Source organism: Podarcis filfolensis (genome assembly GCF_964270895.1).
Source record: "Podarcis filfolensis genome assembly, chromosome: 12".
Classification (NCBI taxonomy): Eukaryota; Metazoa; Chordata; class Lepidosauria; order Squamata; family Lacertidae; genus Podarcis; species Podarcis filfolensis.
Genome location: NC_139614.1, coordinates 50,853,669 through 50,876,970, shown reverse-complemented (window position 1 = coordinate 50,876,970; position 23,302 = coordinate 50,853,669). Strand labels below are relative to the sequence as shown.

Below are 23,302 nucleotides of genomic sequence, written 5' to 3'. Positions count from 1 at the left end.
GGAGTCTTCTCTTCTCATGAGGTGGACAAAGTATTGGAGCCTCAGCTTCAGGATCTGTCCTTCCAGTGAGCACTCAGGGCTGATTTCCTTCAGAATGGATAGGTTTGATCTTCTTGCAGTCCATGGGACTCTCAAGAGTCTCTTCCAGCACCAGAATTCAAAAGCATCCATTCTTCGGCGATCAGCCTTCTTTATGGTCCAGCTCTCACTTCCATACATCACTACTGGGAAAACCATAGCTTTTACTATACGGACCGTTGTTGGCAAGGTGATGTCTCTACTTTTTAAGATGCTGTCTAGGTTTGAAATTGCTTTTCTCCCAAGAAGCAGGTGTCTTTTAATTTTGTGACTGCTGTCACCATCTGCAGTGATCATGGAGTCCAAGAAAGTAAAATCTACCTAGGTACACCTACCTGTACTCAGCCACAAAGTTCCCTGGGTGACCTTGGGCTGCTCACTCACTCTCAACCTAACCTACCTCACAGGGTTGATGTGAGGATGAAATGGGGAGGAGAAGAGTTATGACCTTGAGCTCCTTGGAAGACAGGTTGGGCAATGAGTGTCCACGTAACTTTCTCCCCAGAGTAAGACACTGAAAGGCTAATTTATTGGGGAAATGTCATAGTACCAGTACATTTTGTGTCATATTTCCGTTTCTAGAAGGGCTAGAAACTTACTCTCTTTTAAAAACGAAAGCTGGGGATCTGGGGATTATTATTAATTGGGGGAGGGGGCCCACTGCCCAGCCACTAGACACCCATTGGTTTGATTTAGATTATCTCCAGTCTGTCTCAACTCTAATCTCTGATTCTACAACACTTCTCCTAACAAATCCTGTGTTTTCCATTCTTCCTTCCTTCAGTTTTCCTACTAACAAATCTTCTTGTCTCCTTCCTTTCTCTCAGCTGGTTCTGCACTGTGATTCTTCCGCAAGCCTGCCCTTCTCCGCTCTGCTGGAGAGATACTGTGAAGAATGGTCCTCCCGTCACAATTTGACAGGTAATAATGACCTTGAGATAGTGTCTAATTAGTAAGGGATGCCCACTGGCTTAGACAACTTTAAAAATGGAAATTTGCGGCAGAGAGGTATTTCAGTTGGTTGTGGGATTTTTTGGCCATGATAGTGAAATGGAACCTGCATATTCAGAGCCATATTACCTCTAAATATCAAGTGATAGAGACATGCAATGGGTTAGAGCTGTTGCCTTCTTGCCCTTGTCTGTAGACTCCATTTCTATTCTCTCAGTTTCTCATTTAACCAATCATAAATCCAGCTGTCCACATTTTGCAGCAATCTGCTTTCCTTTTTCTTTTAAACACCTCATGCAAATTTATAAGCATTGTAGGGCTAAATTTCTCCTAGTAAACACATTTTATATGCAGCCTTGACTAATGTAAGCATTTTTGCAATCAATCTTTCCCAATAGAATGCATTTTTATATGCTGTTTTCACTTTCCCCTGATAATTCTCACATTCTTTTGTAAAGGGCAAATTTGATAGATTTGGATTTAAATGTGCACTGAATAAAATTTCTTCTCCTTCCCCTACTTCCAGATGACCTGTTTTATTGAATATTTTATCCCTATATGTTTGTGCAAAGTTTGCAGGGAGGTTAAATGACGTCAGCTAGCTGCTGAGCAATCATTCTGATTTGTTTCTGGGGAGGTTATACGATGTTGCAGCCAGCAAGCGCCATCCCATTCCCAGTGGCTTTTATGCCAGTTTCCTTATCTCAGAAAGACCAGTTTGTGGGCAAGGACAGAGGACTCAGCTACATTAGTAAAGAAACAGCAATTTGAATGCACTATAAACATGCAACACCAGGGGGTGCCAGAGGGCAAGAAATTTTAAAAGATGATTTTCAATAGAGATTTTTTTCTTTTGTTAAAACAATCTAATTTCTGACTTATTTATAGGGTCCCCCCCCCCGTCTCGATCCACCCAGGGTTTGTGGCACAGAAGCTGCAAATCAGCTCTAATTGCACAAACTCTGAATTTGGTGGTGCCTGAAAATAGTCTGGGAACACCTTCAGAAGACACCTTGCATGATCCTCAAGGGGAATATTTCTCTTGGAGGACGGGGACCCATATTATGTGTGTCCCGTCAAAGCAGAAAGTGCATGTCACTCTTAGGGATGGGCAAATCTGTCAATCTTGGTTTCTCTCTCATTTTCCAATATTAAATTCCCTAGATTTCTTTTTTCTTTTTTCTTTTTATTAAATCTTTATTGATTTAAAATACGATACAATCATACAACGAAGGTAAGTATTTCAGATTTAAATACAAAAAAATGGGGCGAAAGAAATTTTTTGAAACAAAGACAAAAAAATGATAAGAAGAAAAAAGATCAAAGATTTATACAACATTATATCTATCAAATAATTTTTATTTTTTTTGCAAAAAAAAACTTCCAATCTTTCTTGTTATGCTTTTTCTGTTGTCATGGTATTATCACGCAGTTTTGTTTTATATCCTTTTTAATACATTCCACTATAATGTTTATATCATTTATCTATTTCCCTACATTTCTGTTTACAACTCCCTCCTCCTTCTCACACTTTCCTCTCAGACCTCAAGCTGAGAGATCATCTTTAACTGACTGCCATTTAGTTTCCTGGCCCAATTCAAAGTGCTGGCTTTGACCTACAAAGCCTTAAACAGCTCAGGACTGCAATACCTCAAGGAGCGCCTCTCTCCATATGAACAAACCAGGACCCTGCAATCATCATCTGAGGCCCCTATGTGTGAGAAATCCGGAGGGTGGTAACGCCAGAAAGGGCCTTTTCTGTGGTGGCTCCCTGCATGTGGATATTCTCCCCAGGGAGGTTTGGCTGGCACCTTCATTATACATTATACACCTTTTGGCATCAGGCGAAAATGTTTTCTCTACAATGTTTCTCTACAACTAGGACTTTGAAAGATTACCTTTTTAAATGTGTTTGGGGGCGGGGTTTACTGGTTTGTTGTTGTTCTTATTTTTATTTTATTTTATTTTTATTTTTACTATGTGTTTTGTGGTTCTTTTATTGTAATATTATGGTGTGAACTGCCCTGAGACCTATAAATGAAGGGTGGTATACAATTATTCTTTTCTTCTCATCTTCATCATCATTATCATTAACATTACATAACATGTAATACATTACATAATATTACAGTGAAACCTCGGTTTTCAAACGTAATCCGTTCCGGAAGACCGTTCGGCTTCCGAAACGTTTGAAAACCACTTCTGGGTTTTTGCATTTGGGAACTGAAATGTTTGAGAGCGGAGCCATTTGAGGTCTGAGGTTTGACTGTATCGCTATTATTAAGCTACACTCTGAGAGATCAAGGGAGCAAGCAAGGCTGCCTCGTTGTTCTCCAGACTTGTTAGCTAGACTAGAACTAGATACTTTTCTATCCAAGTTATAGATTTCCTGCAGGAAACACCTTTGCCATTTCCCCACCTAGGAGCATCTCTGTGTGTCATTGCAGCAAGTCTGCTCTCAAACCAAGATCTGACAGCTTAAGGGCTGCTCACTCTGTGTACGAAAAGGGGTTTCAGTAGGTAATTGACCCCTGTTATCCCAATGCAGGGTTAAACCACAGAGCCTAGGGCTTGCCGATCAGAAGGTCGGCGGTTCGAATCCCCGTAATGGGGTGAGCTCCCATTGCTCGGTCCCTGATCCTGCCCACCTAGCTGTTTGAAAGCACAAAAAGTGCGAGTAGATAAATAGGTACCGCTCCAGTGGGAAGGTAAACGGTGTTTCCATGCGCTGCTCTGGTTCACCAGAAGCAGTTTAGTCATGCTGGCCACATGACCTGAAAGCTGTACGCCGGCTCCCTCGGCCAATAAAGCGAGATGAGCACCACAACCCCAGAGTCATCCGCGACTTGACCTAATGGTCAGGGGTCCCTTTACCTTTTTTATCCCAATGCAAGGCATTAATGACAGCCTGCCCGTGCCCCCTAAGTTGGCCTTCTGCCCCCAGGAGCACACTGTCCTTTGATCACCAGTTTCCAAATAAAATTCAGCTGCCGATCCAATCCAACTTCTGGGTCTGAACAGAAGTGCCATTTCTGCGGGCTGGTCCCTGTCTGCACCCACCAACACTGCAATCGATTGCTGATTTCCTGAGTTCCTCCTTTACAGTTATTCATTCTGTCGGCTAACAGCTCTAAAGCTACAGCTTATTTCTTATCGGTTAATTTCATTAAATGCAACTCCATTTTCCTTCCAGACAAGCCAGATGAAAAGACTATTCATCACGGAGTGGTTTGTTGTTGTCGTTTGGCTTTCTCTTCCAAATTAAGCGCTCTTCTTTCTTCATTCTCTCCACCCCAGCTTCAGATTTGTGGTCTTCTTAAATAAGATTTGAACACCACAATAAAACTGCAACGTAGTTTGCAACAAACAAATCTGTTATGCTTCCCTGCCCATGAAATTGGAACTTCCCAAGTGTGTTGGCATTCAATCCTGGCAAATAGTTTAGTTCTCAACTGATGGATTTTTTTTTAAAAAAATCCCTCCTGCTACTGTATGCTGGTAGAAGGCAAATGGCTGAATTAGTTTGCATTTAAAGGCAAACTTGGCAAATTCGCACTTTCCAAAGCAATATGCCAGTGGTGGCCAAACTCGGCCCTCCAGCTGTTTTGGGACTACAATTCCCATCATCCCTGAGCACTGGTCCCGTTAGCTAGGGATGATGGGAGTTGTAGTCCCAAAACAGCTGGACGGCTAAGTTTGGCCACCACTTGAATATGTGGACTCAAATGCAGCCAGCCTTCAAAATTCATGCTTTTTCTGAATTTTGCAATGCAGTTCCCCAGCCAAGCAATGTGCACAAAAATGCATGTATTGTGCGCAACGTGTGCGTGTAAAATGCATGTAATGGTGAGCATAACTTTCAAAGATGCACTGCATTAGGGGAAATGGTTGGCAAAAAATGTTTCTATTTCCCGAAACTGAATATGAAATTTGTGTTTATTAGGAGACATTCACAGCAGGCCACTGAAACATTACAGTGGTACCTCGGGATGTGGACGGGATCCATTCCGGAGCCCCGTTCTCATCCTGAAGCGAACGCAACTCGCGTCCGCGTGTCTGAGTGTGCACGAATTGCGTTTCGCTGCTTCCATGCATGCGCATGACATCATTTTGACCGTCTGCACATGCGCGCAGGGCGAAACCCAGAAGTAATGCACTCCATTACTTCCGGGTCGCTGCAGAGGGCAACCCGAAAATACTTAACTTGGAGCACATTTATCCCGAGGTATGACTGTACTGTGGAGATTTTGTGGCTTGTTTGTTTGCTTTTAAGGGAAATTGCAGATTGCCGCAGTAATGTATTTTAAGAGCGGAAAAATGAGAAACGGAGAGAACCAAAAAAGGACAGATTCATCCATCCCTAGTTACAGGAGAGCAGATTTCAGTTGAACATTAGGGGGAAATTCTTGATGAGAAGGTCAGTTTGACAATGCAACTAGCTACTTGGAGGAATGGAGGAGGTCTTTAACCAGAGGCTGACCAGTGATCCGTTGAGGATATACAGTGGTACCTCGGATTAAGTACTTAATTCGTTCCAGAGGTCCGTTCATAACCTGAAACTGTTCTTAACCTGAAGCACTACTTTAGCTAATGGGGCCTCCTGCTGCTGCTGCTGCCGCCAGAGCACGATTTCTGTTCTCATCCTGAAGCAAAGTTCTTAACCCGAGGTACTATTTCTGGGTTAGCGGAGTCTGTAACCTGAAGCGTATGTAACCTGAAGTGTATGTAACCCAAGGTACCACTGTTCTAACTCTGGATTTTTGCACTGAGGAGGAGGTTAAACTAGATGGCTGTACAGTGGTACCTCGGCTTATGAACTTAATCCATTCTGGAAGTCCGTTCTTAAACCAAAGCCATTCTTAAACCAAGGCACACTTTCCCTAATAATAATAATAATTTATTATTTGTATCCCGCCCATCTGGCTGGGTTTCCCCAGCCACTCTGGGTGGCTTCCAACAAAGATTAAAAATACATTAAAATGTCACACATTAAAAACTTCCCTAAACAGGGCTGCCTTCAGATGTCTTCTAAATGTCAGGTGGTTGTTTATCACTTTGACATCTGATGAGGCCTCCCACCGCCGGTGCCCTTCCACCATTCGGCTTCCGTTCGTAGACCAAGGCAAAGTTCACTAACCGGAACACTACTTCCAGTTTTGCGGAGTCCGTATACCGAATAGTTCGTAAACAGGGCTGTTCTTAAACCGAGGTACCACTGCACAATCCTGTGCAAAACATCTGCATGAAAAATAGTGTAACCCAGATGGTCAGCCTGAAGAATGACTGCAGCAAGTAAATGTGTTTGTGCATAATAGTAGGGATGTAAGCAGGCATCATTTCCCACCCCCAACCTGTACCTGCTGCACGCAGTACCGTTTCCATTCCACTGCAGATCGACTTCTGCCAAAAGCTACATTATTCGCCTCTCTGTGTGCTGCAACAAAATTACATTAGGTGCGGAATGCACTCAATTAATTGCGCAAATTGCATTGTCATTCCCTTATTCCACCACATTCATTTCAATACAAAGGGAACATGATACAATTTTTTTTGAGGGTGGGGGGTGTATTCAATGTTGTACCATTTACAGACTGCAGGCAACCCCAGCAGTGAATACCAGTTGTATTTGTCAGACTGGTTTCCGTTCCGGAAGTCAGATGGCTAAGCAAAGACGGACAATTTCTGCTCCTGTCTTGGTTTTTATCAGAATTCTCCAACTTCTCTCGGCAAGAGGGCAGACATTTGCCATTATGATTTTAAAAGAAAACCAGGGTTGTGCGGGTGTTTGTGAGCCAGTTGCATTCAAGACACACAAGAACCACTTTATGAAATCATCATCATCATCATTTTTAATTTGTATACCGTCTTTCTATCTTACAATACTCAAGGCGGTTTACAAGCTGAAGAAACAAAAAATGTACATCTTATAACAATCTAATGCAATACAAAAATGTGATAATAAAACATAACTTTAAAATAGGCAATCTCCATCAAAAAAGTCCAGTAGTATGGAAGTGAAAGCTGGACCATAAAGAAGGCTGACTGCCGAAGAATGGATGCTTTTGAATTATGGTGCTGGAGGAGACTCTTGAGAGTCCCATGGACTGCAAGAAGATCAAACCTATCCATTCTGAAGGAAATCAGCCCTGAGTGCTCACTGGAAGGACAGATCATGAATCTGAGGCTCCAATACTTTGGCCACCTCATGAAAAGAGAAGACTCCCTGGAAAAGGCCCTGATGTTGGGAAAGATGGAGGGCACAAGGAGAAGGGGACGACAGAGGACGAGATGGTTGGACAGTGTTCTCAAAGCTACCAGCATGAGTTTGACCAAACTGCGGGAGGCAGTAGAAGACAGGAGTGCCTGGCATGCTCTGGTCCATGGGGTCACGAAGAGTCGGACACGACTAAACGACTAAACAACAACATCATCAAAAAAGTAACATTCAACAATCATTAGAATAGTATAAAATAATAATATCAGCATATAAAGGTTAAACAGAAATCCACTCAACAGTTACAATAATATCTAAAGTATAATCAATAAAACAATTGCAAGCCACAGTACATAAAACAATACAATAACTTGGAAGACCAGGGTTCAGATCCCCACTCAGCCATGAAGCTCATTAGGTGACCTCATCTACCTCACAGGGTCATTGTGAGATGGAGAGCGGAAGAGCGCATCAGTTGTGCTGAAGAATGACTTGGTCTTAGGATCTATGCCTTTTAACAGTGCTCTTCTCTGCCCTCAATCTGCCTGGCTTTTCATGAACAAGACTGGCCTTTGCTTCAACTGAAGAATGTTCCCTGTTCAGCCCTGCAGCCTTTTTTGCTTCCCAAAATAAAAATAACAAAGGGGATTTTCAAGTGCATTTGTATCTTGTGGGTGAACGGAATCAGTCCATTGATTTTCTTTTTCTTTTTTTGGACGTGCAACTCTTTCCCTCTCCGTAAAGCTCCCTCACTTTCTCGGGCGCCTAGGTGTTGATTTTCAAAACTTGGCAACATTGTTCGCTCGTGGAAGACTGGAACTTGACACGCACCCCGTTCGCTAACTTTACAATCTAACGTGTTTGCAAATGGGAGGGATAAAGTGTCTTGATGCTTTTGGAGCACGATCGATCCTGAATTTTAGCAACAATCTGCGCAAAGCACAAAGGAAGGTTACCTTGCAGCATAGCATGGAACAGATTTCTGTCTCTTCCTTCAGTTCCTCTCTGCTTCACATCTGTTGGGTTGCTGATTTCCTTTATGAGTAAAGGTAAAGGTACCCCTGACCGTTAGGTCCAGTCGCGGATGACTCTGGGGTTGCGGCGTTCATCTTGCTTTACTGGCCGAGGGAGCCGGCGTTTGTCCACAGACAGTTTTTCCAGGTCATGTGGCCAGCATGACTAAGCTGCTTCTGGTGAACCAGAGCAGAGCATGGAAACGCTGTTGACCTTCCCACTGGAGCGGTACCTATTTATCTACTTGCACTTCGTGCTTTTGAACTGCTAGGTTGGCAGGAGCTGGGACAGAGCAACAGGAGCTCACCCCATTGCGGGGATTCGAACCACCAACCTTCTGATCGACAAGCCCTAGGCTCGGTGGTTTAGACCACAGCGCCACCCGCATCCCTTCCTTTATGAGTATTTTCTTTCAATACGTTGATTAGGCCAAATGTTGGCAGGTATGTGTGAGGATCCAACAGGCAGGGTAATGTTAGCTAAGCTCCCTTAGGCACCTTTGAGTGAAGGAAGTTGAGTCTCTACAATGCTATGAGGCTATGATTCTAAGACTTGCCTTCTGGGATGAAGGGCCTGACGACCTTGTAAAGTTCACCTTTTGGCATAATTTTGGTCACCTGCTTGGGGTTGTAGGGCCCTGAGAGGAGATGGATCAAGACTCGAATGGGTGGGGCTTAATATTTATGCAAATATTATGCAAATCTGGGGCAGACATAATCAATAGTGCATAACTGGCCACCCTGATTTCACGCTAGCAGAGACAAACGGTCATCTTCCTCCGTAAGGCTGTGGACGTGTGGTCCTCAAAAGCTTCAGAGACGGTATGCTCCTGCTGTGCTTCAGGAATAACAACAACAACAACAACAACAACAACAACAACAACAACAAAGTTTATTTATATCCCACCCTCCCCAGCTGAAGCCGGGCTCAGAGCAGCTAACAACAATAAAAGTAACACAGTATTCTAAAATCAATTCATTCTAAAATCAATTCAAAATCAAATTAATGGCAACCATTGGGCTAGAGTTCTATGAGGATTACAGAAGTAGGGGGTCAGACTGTGCCTTGGCCAAAGGCCTGGTGGAACAGCTCTGTCTTGCAGGCCCTGCGGAAAGATGTCAAGTCCCGCAGGGCCCTGGTCTCTTGGGACAGAGTGTTCCACCAGATCGGGGCCACGGCCAAAAAAGCCCTGGCTCTGGCTGAGGCCAGCCTAACCTCTCTGTGGCCCAGGATCTCCAAAATATTTTCGTTTGAAGACCGTAAGGTCCTCCGTGGGACATACCAGGAGAGGCGGTCCCGTAGGTACGAGGGTCCAAGGCCGTATAGGGCTTTAAATCCAGCCCCCAAAGCATTTAGTGAGAAAGTTGAGTGTTTCTCTCTTGAATTTTCCCTCTGCAATTAGAGTAGCTCTGGGAAATTTTCACATTCCCTTGCTGGAGGCATCCTGCTTCATTCTTCAGGAGAGCCGTTATATCCCTGCTCTCTGGTTCAATTTGATTGTTTTCTTCTAACTCCTACACCTCTCTCCAATGCTTTCTCTCGGCCCTATTTGGATCTGCTCAGAGCGCTGCCAGGTCCTGGGAGGTTCTCCCACTTACAGATCAGCAGGATGGAGTCTCCTTCCCTTCTCTTCCTTCTATTTATATTCGCTGCCTTTTGATCCCACATTGCAGAAGCATTTTGATTTTTTTTTTATAATTTTTTTTATTGGTTTTTCAACACATATTAAAAGACAATACAACACAATACATAAACAAACAAACATATAAACACGTATAATTTCTTGATCTTTCTTTCTTGAAACCTTCTTTCAGCGACTTCCCCATACCTCCCCTTTCTGCATCCCTGTTTTAAATCATTCCAGCAACCCCTAATTTCAATTTCTTATAGCACCTTCTTTAACTCTTTTTTTTCATATCCAATTGTTTGTCACTGCAATTCTATTTTACATTACCCAAGACATTTTAACATTCATTAATTTTACAACAATTCTTAAGATAAACTTTAAATTTCTTCCAATCTTCTTCCACCGTCTCTTTCCCTTGGTCACGGATTCTGCCAGTCATCTCCGCTGCAGAAGCATTTTGACACACACACACACGGGCTTTCTTTTATGATATCCAAGCCTTAATTTTCTCAAGTTCTTCTTTTTAAGCTTACCATATCTTGCATGCATATTATGTTTTAACCTTTAATCTGCATTTGTGTGTACTATATCATCACCATCATCATTAATTCCATTTCTATCCCTGTATTTTAGTATCTGTATTTTAATACTTAGAGGGACGCGGGTGGCGCTGTGGGTTAAACCACAGAGCCTAGGACTTGCCGAACAGAAGGTTGGCAGTTCGAATCCCCGCGATGGGATGAGCTCCCATTGCTCGGTCCCTGCTCCTGCCAACCTAGCAGTTTGAAAGCACGTCAAAGTGCGAGTAGATAAATAGGTACCGCTCTGGCGGGAAGGTAAACGGCGTTTCTGTGCATTGTTCTGGTTTCGCCAGAAGCGGCTTAGTCATGCTGGCCACATGACCCAGAAGCTGTACGCTGGCTCCCTCGGCCAATAAAGCGAGACGAGCACTGCAACCCCAGAGTCGGTCATGACTGGACCTAATGGTCAGGGCTCCCTTTACCTTTACCTTTTTTAGTACTTTGTTGGAAACAGCCCAGAGTGGCTGGGGCACTCATGGCACTCTAGCTGGCATTCATGGTTGTCTTCTCCTGCATTCTTTCCTCACAACAACCCTGTGAGGTAGGTTAGGTTAAGAGACTGTCATTGGCTCAGTGTAATTGAGCTAGCATCGTGGCTGATCAGGAATTTGAACTCAGGTCCTAGTCCGACACTCTAACCCTCCGAACTCTACAATTCTGCAGTGTGATCACTGTCTCCAACAGCAGAGGCAGAAAATAGTAATCATGGCTGGTAGCCATCTATAGACATATCCTCCATGAATTTGTCTATAATCCTGTTTTAAAGCCATCGGATGTAGTGGCCATCTTACAGAAGGGAGTTGCGCCGTTTAGCTATGTACCGTGTCAAGAAGTGCTTTCTTTTGTCTGCCCCAAACCTTCCTGCACTCAGCTTCGTTGAATGTCCACAAGCTCTGCTGTTACGTGGCGAGTTCCCGCCTCCCCCCTAGTGTAAATAAAGACACATGACACCATTGGATAAGGTTAATGGGCTAGAATTGGCCACAACTTTATTGGTTACAGGTAAGAGTGGTATTGGCTTAGGCACTGGTCCAATGCAACTAACCGGCTTCAGCCTGATTGCTTGAAGACCGGGAAGGGTTACCACCAGCAGGGGGAGCCCTGCTGATGCACGTCAACTAGGAACTCCCCCGGGGTCACCACTCGGGGGCGCGCTTTAGGCCCTGGCCTCCATTGGCTTCGGACAAGGCCACGCCCCCCAGAATCCTTTAACGGACTACCCTTCAATATTTGGGGGAGGTGATGGTGCTCCTCCACCCCAGCACATCTAAATAACAATAACCCTACCAATGCCTAACTGCCAAGACCAAGGAAGTTGTGACGATTTGCTACGAGCTAGGCGAAAAACCAAATGGCTTGTGCCAATTTGCCAAGTGGAAAAAAAATCCTACCAGGCCCCTTAACGGCGACCAACCAAAGTCCATAGCAAGGTCAGAGGGAAGCTTGAAAAGAAAAAGGAGTGGGTGGGTGAGAAACACAAACAGCTGCGCCAGTCAAAGAGGGAGATCCCGGGGCCGTGCCCGCCTTAAATGGGGCAAGCCACACACCCCAAGCCGGGCGATTGGCCGGCTCTGGGGGGTGACAGGGACTGAGGATTCCCCTGATTGCACGGTGGAAGCCAGCACCCGTGCTTGTGTTGGGGGCATGAATGCCCGCAACACCACCTCCTCCAGATGTCGGAAGTGGCTTCATGAGAGAGGGAGAGAAACAGTCATGGTTAGGAATACGCTGTTAGTTCTGTCAGTTTTTCTTGGTCAGTTTTTCCCATGGGACTTCCATCCTGCGTCCCAACATTCCCCAATCATTTCACCCTGTTTCTGTTCTTGGCTGCCTTTATCTTGTGGCGTATATTGCCACCAGTTCCTATTGCCCCCTGAATTTCACAGTGCTCTGAAACGGGCTGTCAGAAACACTTAGGGAAACAGGGTGAGAAACCCACAGTGATTTTTATTTTTATTTTTTAAAAATATCACCCCCCCCCAAAAAAATGTGACACTTCCATTGAGTTACTAGATTTTCCAAGCATGCTGAAAGATGAGAAAATAAAAGTTAGCTTTAAGGGCTCTCTCTTCTCTCCCTTTCCCCCACCCGCCCCAGTTTTCTGCCTCATCTGTAAAGTCCTAAAAGGCTTTTGGGGAATTCTAGAATGTGCAAAAATGTTTCTGAGGTGCTATATGCAACACAACAGATGCAGAGTAATTTTTTAAAAAAGGTGTTAGGAAATGGCGGACCCATGAGATTCTTTTCCCCCTCTTCTCTCAAAAGAGATGTGCCGCCCAGATCTTTTAAATACAGCTTAGTCCAGATTAGTTATTCCTATGACAACCCCTAAAAAACCTGGGTAGCGGAAGAAAATAATTTCCTCTTTGGTGGTTAGATTATAGTCCTTTCTTCTCTTGTGGAATGGTGGTAGCCCATTCGCTATAGCTTAACCAGGGAACCTCTGGTCCTCAAATGTGTGGGAATGTTCAGGGTGGCAGGAGAGGATATATTGTTTATTAATATTCTTCCTAACTTGCGCTAGCAAGTTCCTTTACTTAGCAGAGTTTACATTCCCCTTTTACATGCACAGCAGATAGCTGGTTGCAGGCTTCTGTAAGCCTCTCTCTGTTATACAATTCAGTCCGCCTCAAATTAAATTGTATAGTTCCTGATAAATTCCCTTTAATCCCTCTTAAAAGAATAAAGACACGACAATCTTATTTAAAGTCAATAAAAGAAGTTTACTCACATCAGTTCACAGTTGGATCCCTGAAGGCAGACTTAGTTACAAATATGTACATGTGGATCTACCCCATATGGGGGGATAATCCAGTGCTTATGCTAGCTGAGAGCTGTTATAGCAGTCCCTAGCTAAAAAGCTGGGCTGATGAAGAAGGAAGTCAAAGAGAGAGAGAGTGCTGCGTAACTTGTCCTTTTTGTTACCTTGACAGGTAAGGTCACACCCACCTCTAGTCACATGCAAAAGGAAGGATGCTCCAGCCCAGGAGGAAACAGGAAGTTTCAACTGGCTGGACCAAACATCCCCTTGCATGTCCACTCTAGGAAAACAAGGAATGTGGTATGTGACTGCTCCCAATGGATTACATCCCACAAAATGTTGCCGGGCTACAGCTGCCATAATCTCTGACCACCGACCATGATTGCTAGGGCTGATAGATATTGTGTCAGGTGATGGCTGGATGAGGAGGTGTAGGGGAAGCTACCCAACCAAGAGCCCCCCCCCCCGGAAAGCACAGAGGGAGAGGATTTAGATCATGGAACCTGGAGGTGGGAAACGGGCCAAACCCCAGAGGAGGGGAAGAGCTGGGAAGTCCTGGAGGCTGGTAGCTTGAAGGATGATGAAGAGAGGGAAACAGGCAGGTACCAGCCCCAGAACAAGGCAGGGACAGGAATCTTCTTCTTTTTTTAATGCTTTATTGAATCCAAAAAGAAAGCAAACAGTCAACATAAGAATAATACACATTAAAGGTAAAGGTACCCCTGACCATTAAGTCCAGTTGCAGATGACTCTGGGGTTGTGTGCTCATCTCGTTTTCAGGCCGAGGGAGCCGGCATTCGTCCTCAGACAGTTTTTTCGGGTCATGTGGCCAGCATGACTAAGCCGCTTCTGGTGAAACCAGAGCAGCGCACAGAAACGCCGTTTACCTTCCCGCCGGAGTGGTACCTATTTATCTACTTGCACTTTGACGTGCTTTCAAACTGCTAGGTTGGCAGGAGCTGGGACCGAGCAACGGGAGCTCACCCTGTCATGGGGATTTGAACCGCCGACCTTCTGATCAGCAAGCCCAAGAGGCTCAGTGGTTTAGACCACAGCGCCACCCACGTCCCCAAATGATAAAATACTTTCTTCCTACATAGGTTCTATAACGACTTCCAATCACCCCATCACGGGTCCTAAGTAGTTTTAGCATACCGCACTTATCTTTATCAGTCAAAGTAAATCCCAATTCTCTTAAATTCCTAAGGTTTTCTGCTTTCCTACAGAAGTCACTCCAGACCTGCCAACGAATTCAGGTTTTTACAATGCTCCCTGAGATATTTTCTGTACATGTCCCACTCTCTCGTAAACGTTTGTCCTGTGTGGTCCCTTAATTTTTCTGTCATCCTTGCTAATTCTGCATATTCTGACAGTTTCTATTGCCACTCCAGTTTAGTCGGAGTTGAATCTCCCTTCCAATTTCTTGCTATTAGAGTTCTTGCTGCAACTGTAGCGTACAGAAATAATATCTTCCTCATGCTTTTTGGAATATCTGTGCCCGTTATACCCAAAAGAAATGCTTCAGGTTTTGGTTTTGTTTTTTTGCAAAGGAGATCTTAAATATCTTTTTGAGCTCATTATATACCATTTCCCCAAATTCCTTTACTTTCCTACAATTCCACTACATATGTCACATTGTGTCTTCCGCCTCTCCACATCTCCAGCAATTGCTTGAGATATTTCTATACATTTTTGCTAACTTTGATGGTGTTAAATACCAACGATAAAGCATCTTCATAAAGTTTTCTTTCAAAGTATAGCAGGCAGTAAACCTCAAGTCCTCCTTCCATAATCTTCCCCATGCCTCCATTGGAATGTTATATCCAAAGTCTTGGGCCTGGACAGGAATCAGAGTTGGCAATTCTACCACAAACCCACCCTGATAGCTTCTTTGCAGACAGCTTGCTGGCCTCCCTCCCCAACTCCCAGAATGAGGGGTCTATTGCATGTTGCTGTCAGGGACTGGGCAGAGGAAAAATGGTGAAGACCACTTCCCCAGCCTGACCCTTCCAGGGAGGAGAAAGAGGAAGACAGTATAGATTTACAACAGATGTTTGAGGGAGGTCACAGCTCAGAGGCAAGGGATGCAGGTGGCGCTGTGGTCTAAACCACTGAGCCTAGGGCTTGCCGATCAGAAGGTCGGCGGTTCAAATCCCTGCAATAGGGTGAGCTCCCATTGCTTGGTCCCAGCTCCTGCCAACCTAGCAGTTCGAAAGCACGCCAGAAGTGCAAGTAGATTAATAGGTACCACTCTGGCAGGAAGGTAAACGACATTTCCGTGTGTTGCTCTGGTTTCGGTGTTCCGTTGTGCTCAGTCATGCTGGCCACATGACCTGGAAAAACTGTCTGCGGACAAACGCCGGCTCCCTCGGCCTGTAAAGCGAGATGAGCACCACAACTCCAGAGTCGTCTGCAACTGGACTTAACTGTCAGAGGTCCTTTAACTTTACCTTTTTTACAGCTCAGAAGTAGATGAGGGGGAAAGCTGGGAAATCTTGGGAGAGCCGGAACAATACCTGGCTGACACGTTGTCACTAGAAAGCATTCCAGCATCTCACAGAAGCCGGCGAGCCCTGAAAGTAGGAGAGCAAAGAGATCAAAGACAGAGAGCACCCGAAAAAGTGACAAGTGAGGAAGTGGGAGAGACGGGGGGGGAGATTCACGCAGAACAACACCATTATCCAAGAAGCTGGGTTCTATAGCCTCTCTCTGTAAAGACTGAAATAAAAAAGGACAGTAAGAAACTTTTCCTTGTCTTATACTTTGCTGGGCAACCAGCTGGGAGCCGCTGACAGCATCCTGACAGTTGCCAAGCAGAGAGCCAGGCAGACATTGGTCCCTTGGGGCTCACCATAGACAGAGGGAGGGACCTGACACAGGGGTAGAAATGAAGGGGGAGCTACAAGCCAGTCTGGGCAACTGCTTCATCTAGGCAGGAGCAATCCTTAGAAGTCTCCATGTGTTCTCTGTTCGGCTTCCTTAATAATGAAACAAAATGTAAATTAGCCAGCACTTTTCTTTCTTTCTCTGATCGGCAAATGACCTATTCTCCTTGTCTGCTCCCTGACACGCGGGGAGTCCACCAACATCCGCAGGACTACATTATGTTTATATTCCAAATTTCCTCCGTCACAGAACGCAAAGCATGTGGTTTCCCGATAGTCACCCACAGGGCTGTCTTAAGCATATGCGGCACCGGGGTGCAAAGATCAGCCCGGTCCCACCCCCCAGGTTGCCCAGTCCCAGGCATGCAGCAGGGTGGAGCCAGCCGGCCGTCTCAGCATCTCACTGGCTTGGTCGCCCCCAAACTCGCAGCGCAGAGCAGCTCGCAGCAGAAGAGCCCACTGTGGCGCCCCGACTGACGGGCTCTTCCCCGGACTCAACTCTCAGGCCCCGGACTCTCGGCCTGGCACCACTGAGAGCCCGGCGCCCAGGTGCCCCGCAACCCTACTGCCTATGGGTGAGACGGCCCTGGTCACCCATCCAAGCACTGACCAAACCCATATCTGGTTGGTTCCAGCAAACTGGTGGCCTCACGTGATTTTGCACCATACAGTGTTCTTCAACCTGGGGTTCCCAGATGTGGGTGGGCTGCAAGGCCCACCATACACAGCAACCTTAGACCAATGACCAAGGATGATGGGCATTGCAGTCTACCCACATCTGGGGACCGCAGGCTGAAGAACACTGGCTGAAGAACATTCTTAGCTTAGAAGAGGAATGGGGATATGGTGGTCCTTCTAATGTTTTTGGACCTCTCCCAACAGCACCTGTAAGACCTGCCCTGAAACTTTTGGATGTGCAAAAATCCAGTATTGAAAGCTGGATCGCATATAACTGCCCCGACACCATCATGAGCACAAATCATCATGGATGTGCAATAATAATAATAAGTATTTGTACAGTTGGCTGGTTTCTACACTCACTCAGAAACCCCTCTTTATCCTCCATGCTGAAGAGCAAGAGGCATCCACAAAGGACATATTCCAGCCAGGCAAAAGCCAGAGGGAAACCACAGCAGATTTTGGTTAGTCCGCCTGAACCTGAAACCTAGTCTGAATTCCATTTTCTTCTGGAATCCCTTGACTTTCCTAGTGATGTCAGGTTTGGCTTCCAAGTAAACGGCTACAAGGTGAATTTCCAAGTCCACTGTCTTCTCATGTCCCCTGCCATGTCGAAATCAGAAGCCCCACAAATAAGCATCTCTCCACCCAAGTTCTGCATAAGCCTCCAAAATTGTAATATAGTCCATGTTATCACGATACCTTCCAGTATTATTAGTAATTGCAAAAGTATAACCTCTCCCTGAGGCTCAGGCAAGGCAAAACAGTCTTTAAGAGAACTATTTTAATTTGAAAAACCAAATAAATATTTTTTTAAAGGAAAGAAAGAAAGTGGCCACCTTAAGACCAGCCTCTGTGCAATCCCTTATTTGCAAAAAGAGGCACCGTTCGCTCTCACTAAGACAGCAACACTCTGCAGCAAAACAAAAACTGCCTATGATTTGCGTGTTTGCAGACCTTGACACGAGCTGAAGGATTGGAACTTTATAAGCGTGAATTATGCTGCTTCCGCACAGTCTGCTTTCCTCCTCATCCACCCACAGCCCCACACTCTCCCCTCCCTGCAACAATCTGTGATGTGCTCCTTTGTATTTGCAAAACCCGCTGGGAAACCTCCAGTGGATGGCATGAAAAATCTAAATTTCCATGGATTGTGGGTTGGGGCGTGGGGTGGGGGAGAAGTGAATACTGCTCATCGCTCAGATGGAAACATCTCCCCAATTTCTAATGAGATAAAAGCACTCACTAGGGTGCTGGGAACAACAATTTTCTTCTCAGAGGGACCCGTGGCCAGATACTCTCTGACTTTTCCCAGAAAGGGAGGTTATCTTCAAGAGATGGACATACCGTAAGCACTGTGAGAATCCCATCAGCAAGATGAGTTTGAAGATCAGACCGTCTGGCTTGAGACGCAAGTGATTCTGAGAGCAAATGTTTGAAGTCTCAGAAGTTATTCCACTATTAATCTCTCTCTCTCTCCATCAAAGACGGTTCACAAAATACTGTGGCGTGCGCCTCAATCTCCAAGCGACAGGAAACTCCAGGGGTGCTTGCATTTTTCAGGGGTTCGGTTTCCTCAGAATGAAGGTCACGGGAGACGGTGGTGCCTTTGGGATATATGGTTTTCTTTACACATATCATAGAATTGTAGCGTTGGAAGGAACCTGAGGATCTTCTAGTCCAACCCCCTGAAAATCAGGAATCTCAGCAGCAAGAATACTTTTAGCCAAATATTGGAAGACACAAGATCTACCCACCGTGGAGGAATGGCAGACGCAAGTGATAGACTACATGGAGATGGCTGAAATGACTGGCAGAATCCGTGACCAGGGAGAAGAACTGATGGAACAGGACTGGAAAAAGTTTAAGGACTATCTACAAAAATACTGTAAAATCTTTGAGTGTTAATAGGATGTGGGAAGTGAAGGCAACAGGGTTTGTGTGACTTTGGTCAAATGTGTATGAAAAGAAGAATGTAAAAAAAGGATAGGGGTCTATGAACAGAACATTATTATGTCATACTATATAAGATGAGGTACGGACTAAAATAATGGAAAATGGGGACATAATAATTAGAATATAAAATTAAGTATGGTTTAAACAAGGTTTTGAACTTGCTGAATTTGATTGGAATAAAGTGGAACACAAAAAAGGGGGATGTGAGGAGGTCAAGACAGAGGGGCATGGAACTCTATAAATCTAAGAAAGTGTGTATTTCTTTTTTCTTTTTTTCTATTTTCTTTTTTTTTCTGTCATATATTTTTGTTTTTGTTTTTTGAGCTTTATGTATGGAAATGATACATTTTGAAATGATGAATTCTTTGTTTTGTAAAACCTTAATAAATATTTAATTTTTAAAAAAAACAAAATTGATCTTAATTTCCATAATTAAACTATAGTTTAAGAAGCCAAAAAAAAAAGAAAAAAAAAGAAAATCAGGAATCTCAACTAGATAATCCATGCCAGATCACCATCCAACATCTGCTTAAAAACTTCCAAGGAAGGAGAAACCATAACCTCCTGAGGGAGACCATTCCACTGCCAAACAGCTCTTCCTGTCAGAAACTTCTTCCTGATGTTTAATTGGTGTCTCCTTTTTTGTAACTTGAAGCCAGTGGTTTGAGTCCTATCCTCCAGAGCAGGAGAAGACAAGCTTGCTCCATCTTTCATGTGATAGCCCTTAAGATCTTGGAAGTTGGCCATCATATCTCCTCTTTTTCAGGCTAAACATACTCAGCTCCTTCAACTGTTTCTCTGTCTCTCTCTCTTTTTTTACATATACATTTTTATTATTTTTCCTTACAAACTTTTTCAAACAATACATTAATCCACATATATACCTTTTTTTCCCCCCTCCACTTAGCTTGCAACTTCCCTCCTTCCCTTCAACCGGTATCCCATATCAAATCCAATTGCGCATTCTAACTCTTTACAGTATCTCTACATTGTAGGATTTACTTCAACCCTGCTAGTGTCTTCAAATGTTTACAGTTTTCCTTTAAATATACAGTAAATTTACTCCAGCCTCTCTGGAATTTCTAATCGTCCTGGTCTCGGATCCTGCAAGTCAGTTTGGCCAACTCAGCAAAATCCATCATCTTCTCTTGCCACTCCGCAATAGTAGGAATTTCTTGTAATTTCCACTATTGGGCCAACAAAGTCCTTGCTGCAACATAAAGTCTTTGGTCTATCTTCATAATCTCATTTCCCATCAAGCCAAGCAAAAATGCCTCTGGCTTTTTGGGAGAGGAATACAGTGGTATCTCTGGTTAAGAACTTAATTTGTTCCAGAGGTCCGTTCTTAACCTGAAACTGTTCTTAACCTGAAGCACCACTTTAGCTAATGGGGCCTCCCGCTGCCGCCGCGCCACCGCTGCACAATTTCTGTTCTCATCCTGAAGCAAAGTTCTTAACCCGAGGTACTATTTCTGGGTTAGCGGAGTCTGTAACCTGAAGCATCTGTAACCTGAAGCATCTGTAACCTGAGGTACTGCTGTATCAACTGTTTCTCATAAGACTTGGCCTCCAAACATCCTGGGGACTTCTATTTGGTGGTGACCATGGAGAGAGTACTGTATGGAACTGGCAGTTTTGAAATAGGTCCAGCACCAGATTAGCACCTCTGCAATTTCCACTCATTTCAAAGGATCTTCACGCCAGAAGCTCCCATTGCCCAGATGCTTGTTATCTTTTCTCCCGCTGCAACAAATGTGTTTCCCCAAATATGGCCCCTGGGTTGCCCTTTCTCTTTATCCCAAAGTTCCTGCGTCGCCTGGTAAGTCACGTCGGAGCTGTTCTAATAAGAGCTTCTTAATGGCAAGGAAATGGATCTGACTCTTATCTGCAGAGATCGATTTTCCAATGCTTAATTATGTTGAATTCATCATGCAGAATCAGTAATTCCATAATAACACCTTGCCGGTGCTTCAGCCGACATAACTCCACAGGATAGCTGCCAACTTTGATTTTAAAAAGAAAAGAAAAGAATTACTGGACCCCTGGGGTGGGGAGGGAGAGAGTTGGGGCAGCACTTTGGTTTGATTGCCACTTTGTTGTGGATCCGAATCCTTGGCACATCCTGAAACGATGCACAAATTGTACTGCAGGCTCAATTCTGCAAATCATATTCTCCCTAGTTTTGCAATGCACTTGCGTGTTGAGGTCCCCAAGCCACCCCCCAATAACTCACACATCACACATCAATTTTGGTTTGGGTTTTTGGCACAATTTTGGCCACAACTTTATTTAAATACATCCAAGTGAGTAGTTGCTTAGTCATTGGTTCCGACTATCTGTCCTTGCCCAGGGGACAGAACTGACTTCCGGATTCCAGCAAAAGCCAGCGCGGGAAACAAATTTTGGGGAGAAAATGAAGCTGGGCCTCAGTCCCTCACTTCTCACCCTCATGCTCCTGGTGGCTTGCACGGCCCAAGTCCAATGCCAGGGACAAGGACAAAAAGAATGGCAAGCCCCTGGATTCCTTTAATGGAATTCCCTTTCCGCACCACCATTGGAGGGGTAGGCACTTACCCCTCCACCAACCAATTTGAACCAATGCCTAACTGCCAACCTTACAAGTTGTGACGATTTGCTACGCAGTAGGCAAAACCAAATGGCACCAGCCAATCAGCCAAATGGACAAATTCCTACCAGGCCCCTGCCTCAAAGCAGACGACCCCATGACAGGCATAGCAAGGTCAAGCGAATAACCCCCCCAATACAGGGAGGGTGGGCGGGTGATCCGGTGCAAGCAGCCAATAGAATGCTCAAAGTTGGGCGACCAGTATTTAAAACCTCTGACCCCTCCTTCAAAACTGGCAACAAGCAGTTCTCCCCAGCGACCTGATTAACCAACTCACTGCCTGGGTCCCTCCACAAATCTGCCCAGCAACAATGGGGTGGCTTGTATCCACCACCCCCACTAGCTCTCTGCTAGGGAGAACACGTTTTCTCTGACTCAATTGTGTGTGCGGTGATGGAGAGGGGCAGGCGTAGCCAAGAGGGTCCAGATGTGGGGCTCCACCTTCCATCAGCCCCAGCCAGCATGGCCAATGGTTAGGGATGATGGGACTCAAAGTCCATCAACACCTGGAGTACACAATGTTGGCAGCCCCCAGGTTGGGGGAGTGTGTCTGCCCTTCACACTAGGCATCCTAGGCCAAAACACCATCACAGAAACTGCAGTGCTACTTAAAATGCAAAGAAGCTAATAGAAAAATGAGGGTGGAATAATGTGAGGTTCGATATAGCAGTTTTTCACGCATTCATTCTTAGCACCTTTTAATGGGTTAGCTTCAAAAATTGACAATGTTGTGCCCAGATATCATTTTGGCGCAGTTTCTTTATAGTTTCCCAGCACGACTAACATAATTCTTCTCATGTAATAGGATTCACTCACACAGTTTTTATAGGACTGGGGAATGGCAAGATGTGCTCACCCCCGGATAAAATATAGCCAGGGTGTTGTTGTGAAACATTCTCTTTAAAATAAAATAAAATATTTGCCCTATTGCGGTCTCTTCTTCTGCAAGCAGTAAATATTTCTTTCCAGTTTTTGTTGCAGCGTGAAGAGTTACTGCGAGGAATCTGCATATTGACACTTTATTTGTTTTTATTTTTCCTTGACAAACCCTCCCAGGTTGTCATTTTTCATTCCGTAATAGGAATCTGCTTGCACTGCAGATGCCAGTTTGTCAGCTAAGGAAAAGACAAGCGCTCGTCAAGGAAGGGAGTTAGATAAGACTGTGACAACCAAGAACATAAGCAATACCTGACTGTTTCAGAGATCAAGGGTCCCTCTGAGCCCACAGTTGTATTTTCAGTGATGGCCAAGCAGATTCTATGAGCACAAACTGCTCTTCATCAGTAGTCAAAAAGATGTTATTCCATTTGCCTAAGTTCTGGCTGGTGGTCCCTGATTCTGGGACCTCGGAGCTTTCACCAGCAAGTGTGATGGCCTGGGACTCGGGCTCGGACTCGGAACCAGAGGAGTCTCAGTCTGCACCGGATCCTTTGCCTCAGGCATCATCTGAACCAAGTCTGGGGCCTGATCCTGGAGAGTCCCAGTCTGCACAGGTTCTCCTGCAACAAACACCAGCTGGGCTGAGTCAGGGGCCTTGTTGGGATTACCTTGTTGCCATCAGCCGGGCCATCACTTACAGCTGCTCCACTACCGGTTGGGTCAGGGGAAGCTGAGGCAGCCCCTGGGTCTAGTAACCCACCAACGTCTCCTGAGCTGCAGAGACTAAGGTCTGAGAGAAGGAGAGACCTGAGTACTCGCAGGAGGAGTGCTCATCTTCGGGCGGAACAGGGAGGTGAGTCGCCGGGGGATCAGGACCGGCCGCTACCCTGACAAAGTTAAAAGGCTGTCAGACCTCTCCCTAGGTTGCGGGAGCAACATTGCTGTATGCTAGATCCTGCCTGAGATCCTGTAACTGTCCTTGCCTGGTTTCCTGCCTCGTGTCCTGCCTCGGCCCTGTCGGTCTGACTCCTAGCGGAACCTTCGAATTCTGG

At 45.1% G+C, this 23,302-nt stretch overlaps 1 protein-coding gene across 2 annotated transcripts in view; it reads left to right on the top strand.

Annotated features, from left to right (window-relative positions):
- CRHR2 (corticotropin releasing hormone receptor 2) overlaps positions 1 to 23,302 on the top strand; it is a 203,648-nt gene that overhangs the window by 25,956 nt on the left and 154,390 nt on the right. For both annotated transcript variants that reach the window (XM_083579912.1, XM_083579914.1), the window contains one exon: positions 906 to 999. In XM_083579912.1, the coding sequence (XP_083436038.1) occupies positions 906 to 999 (94 nt within the window). Of the gene's footprint in view, positions 1 to 905; positions 1,000 to 23,302 lie in introns of those variants that run through there.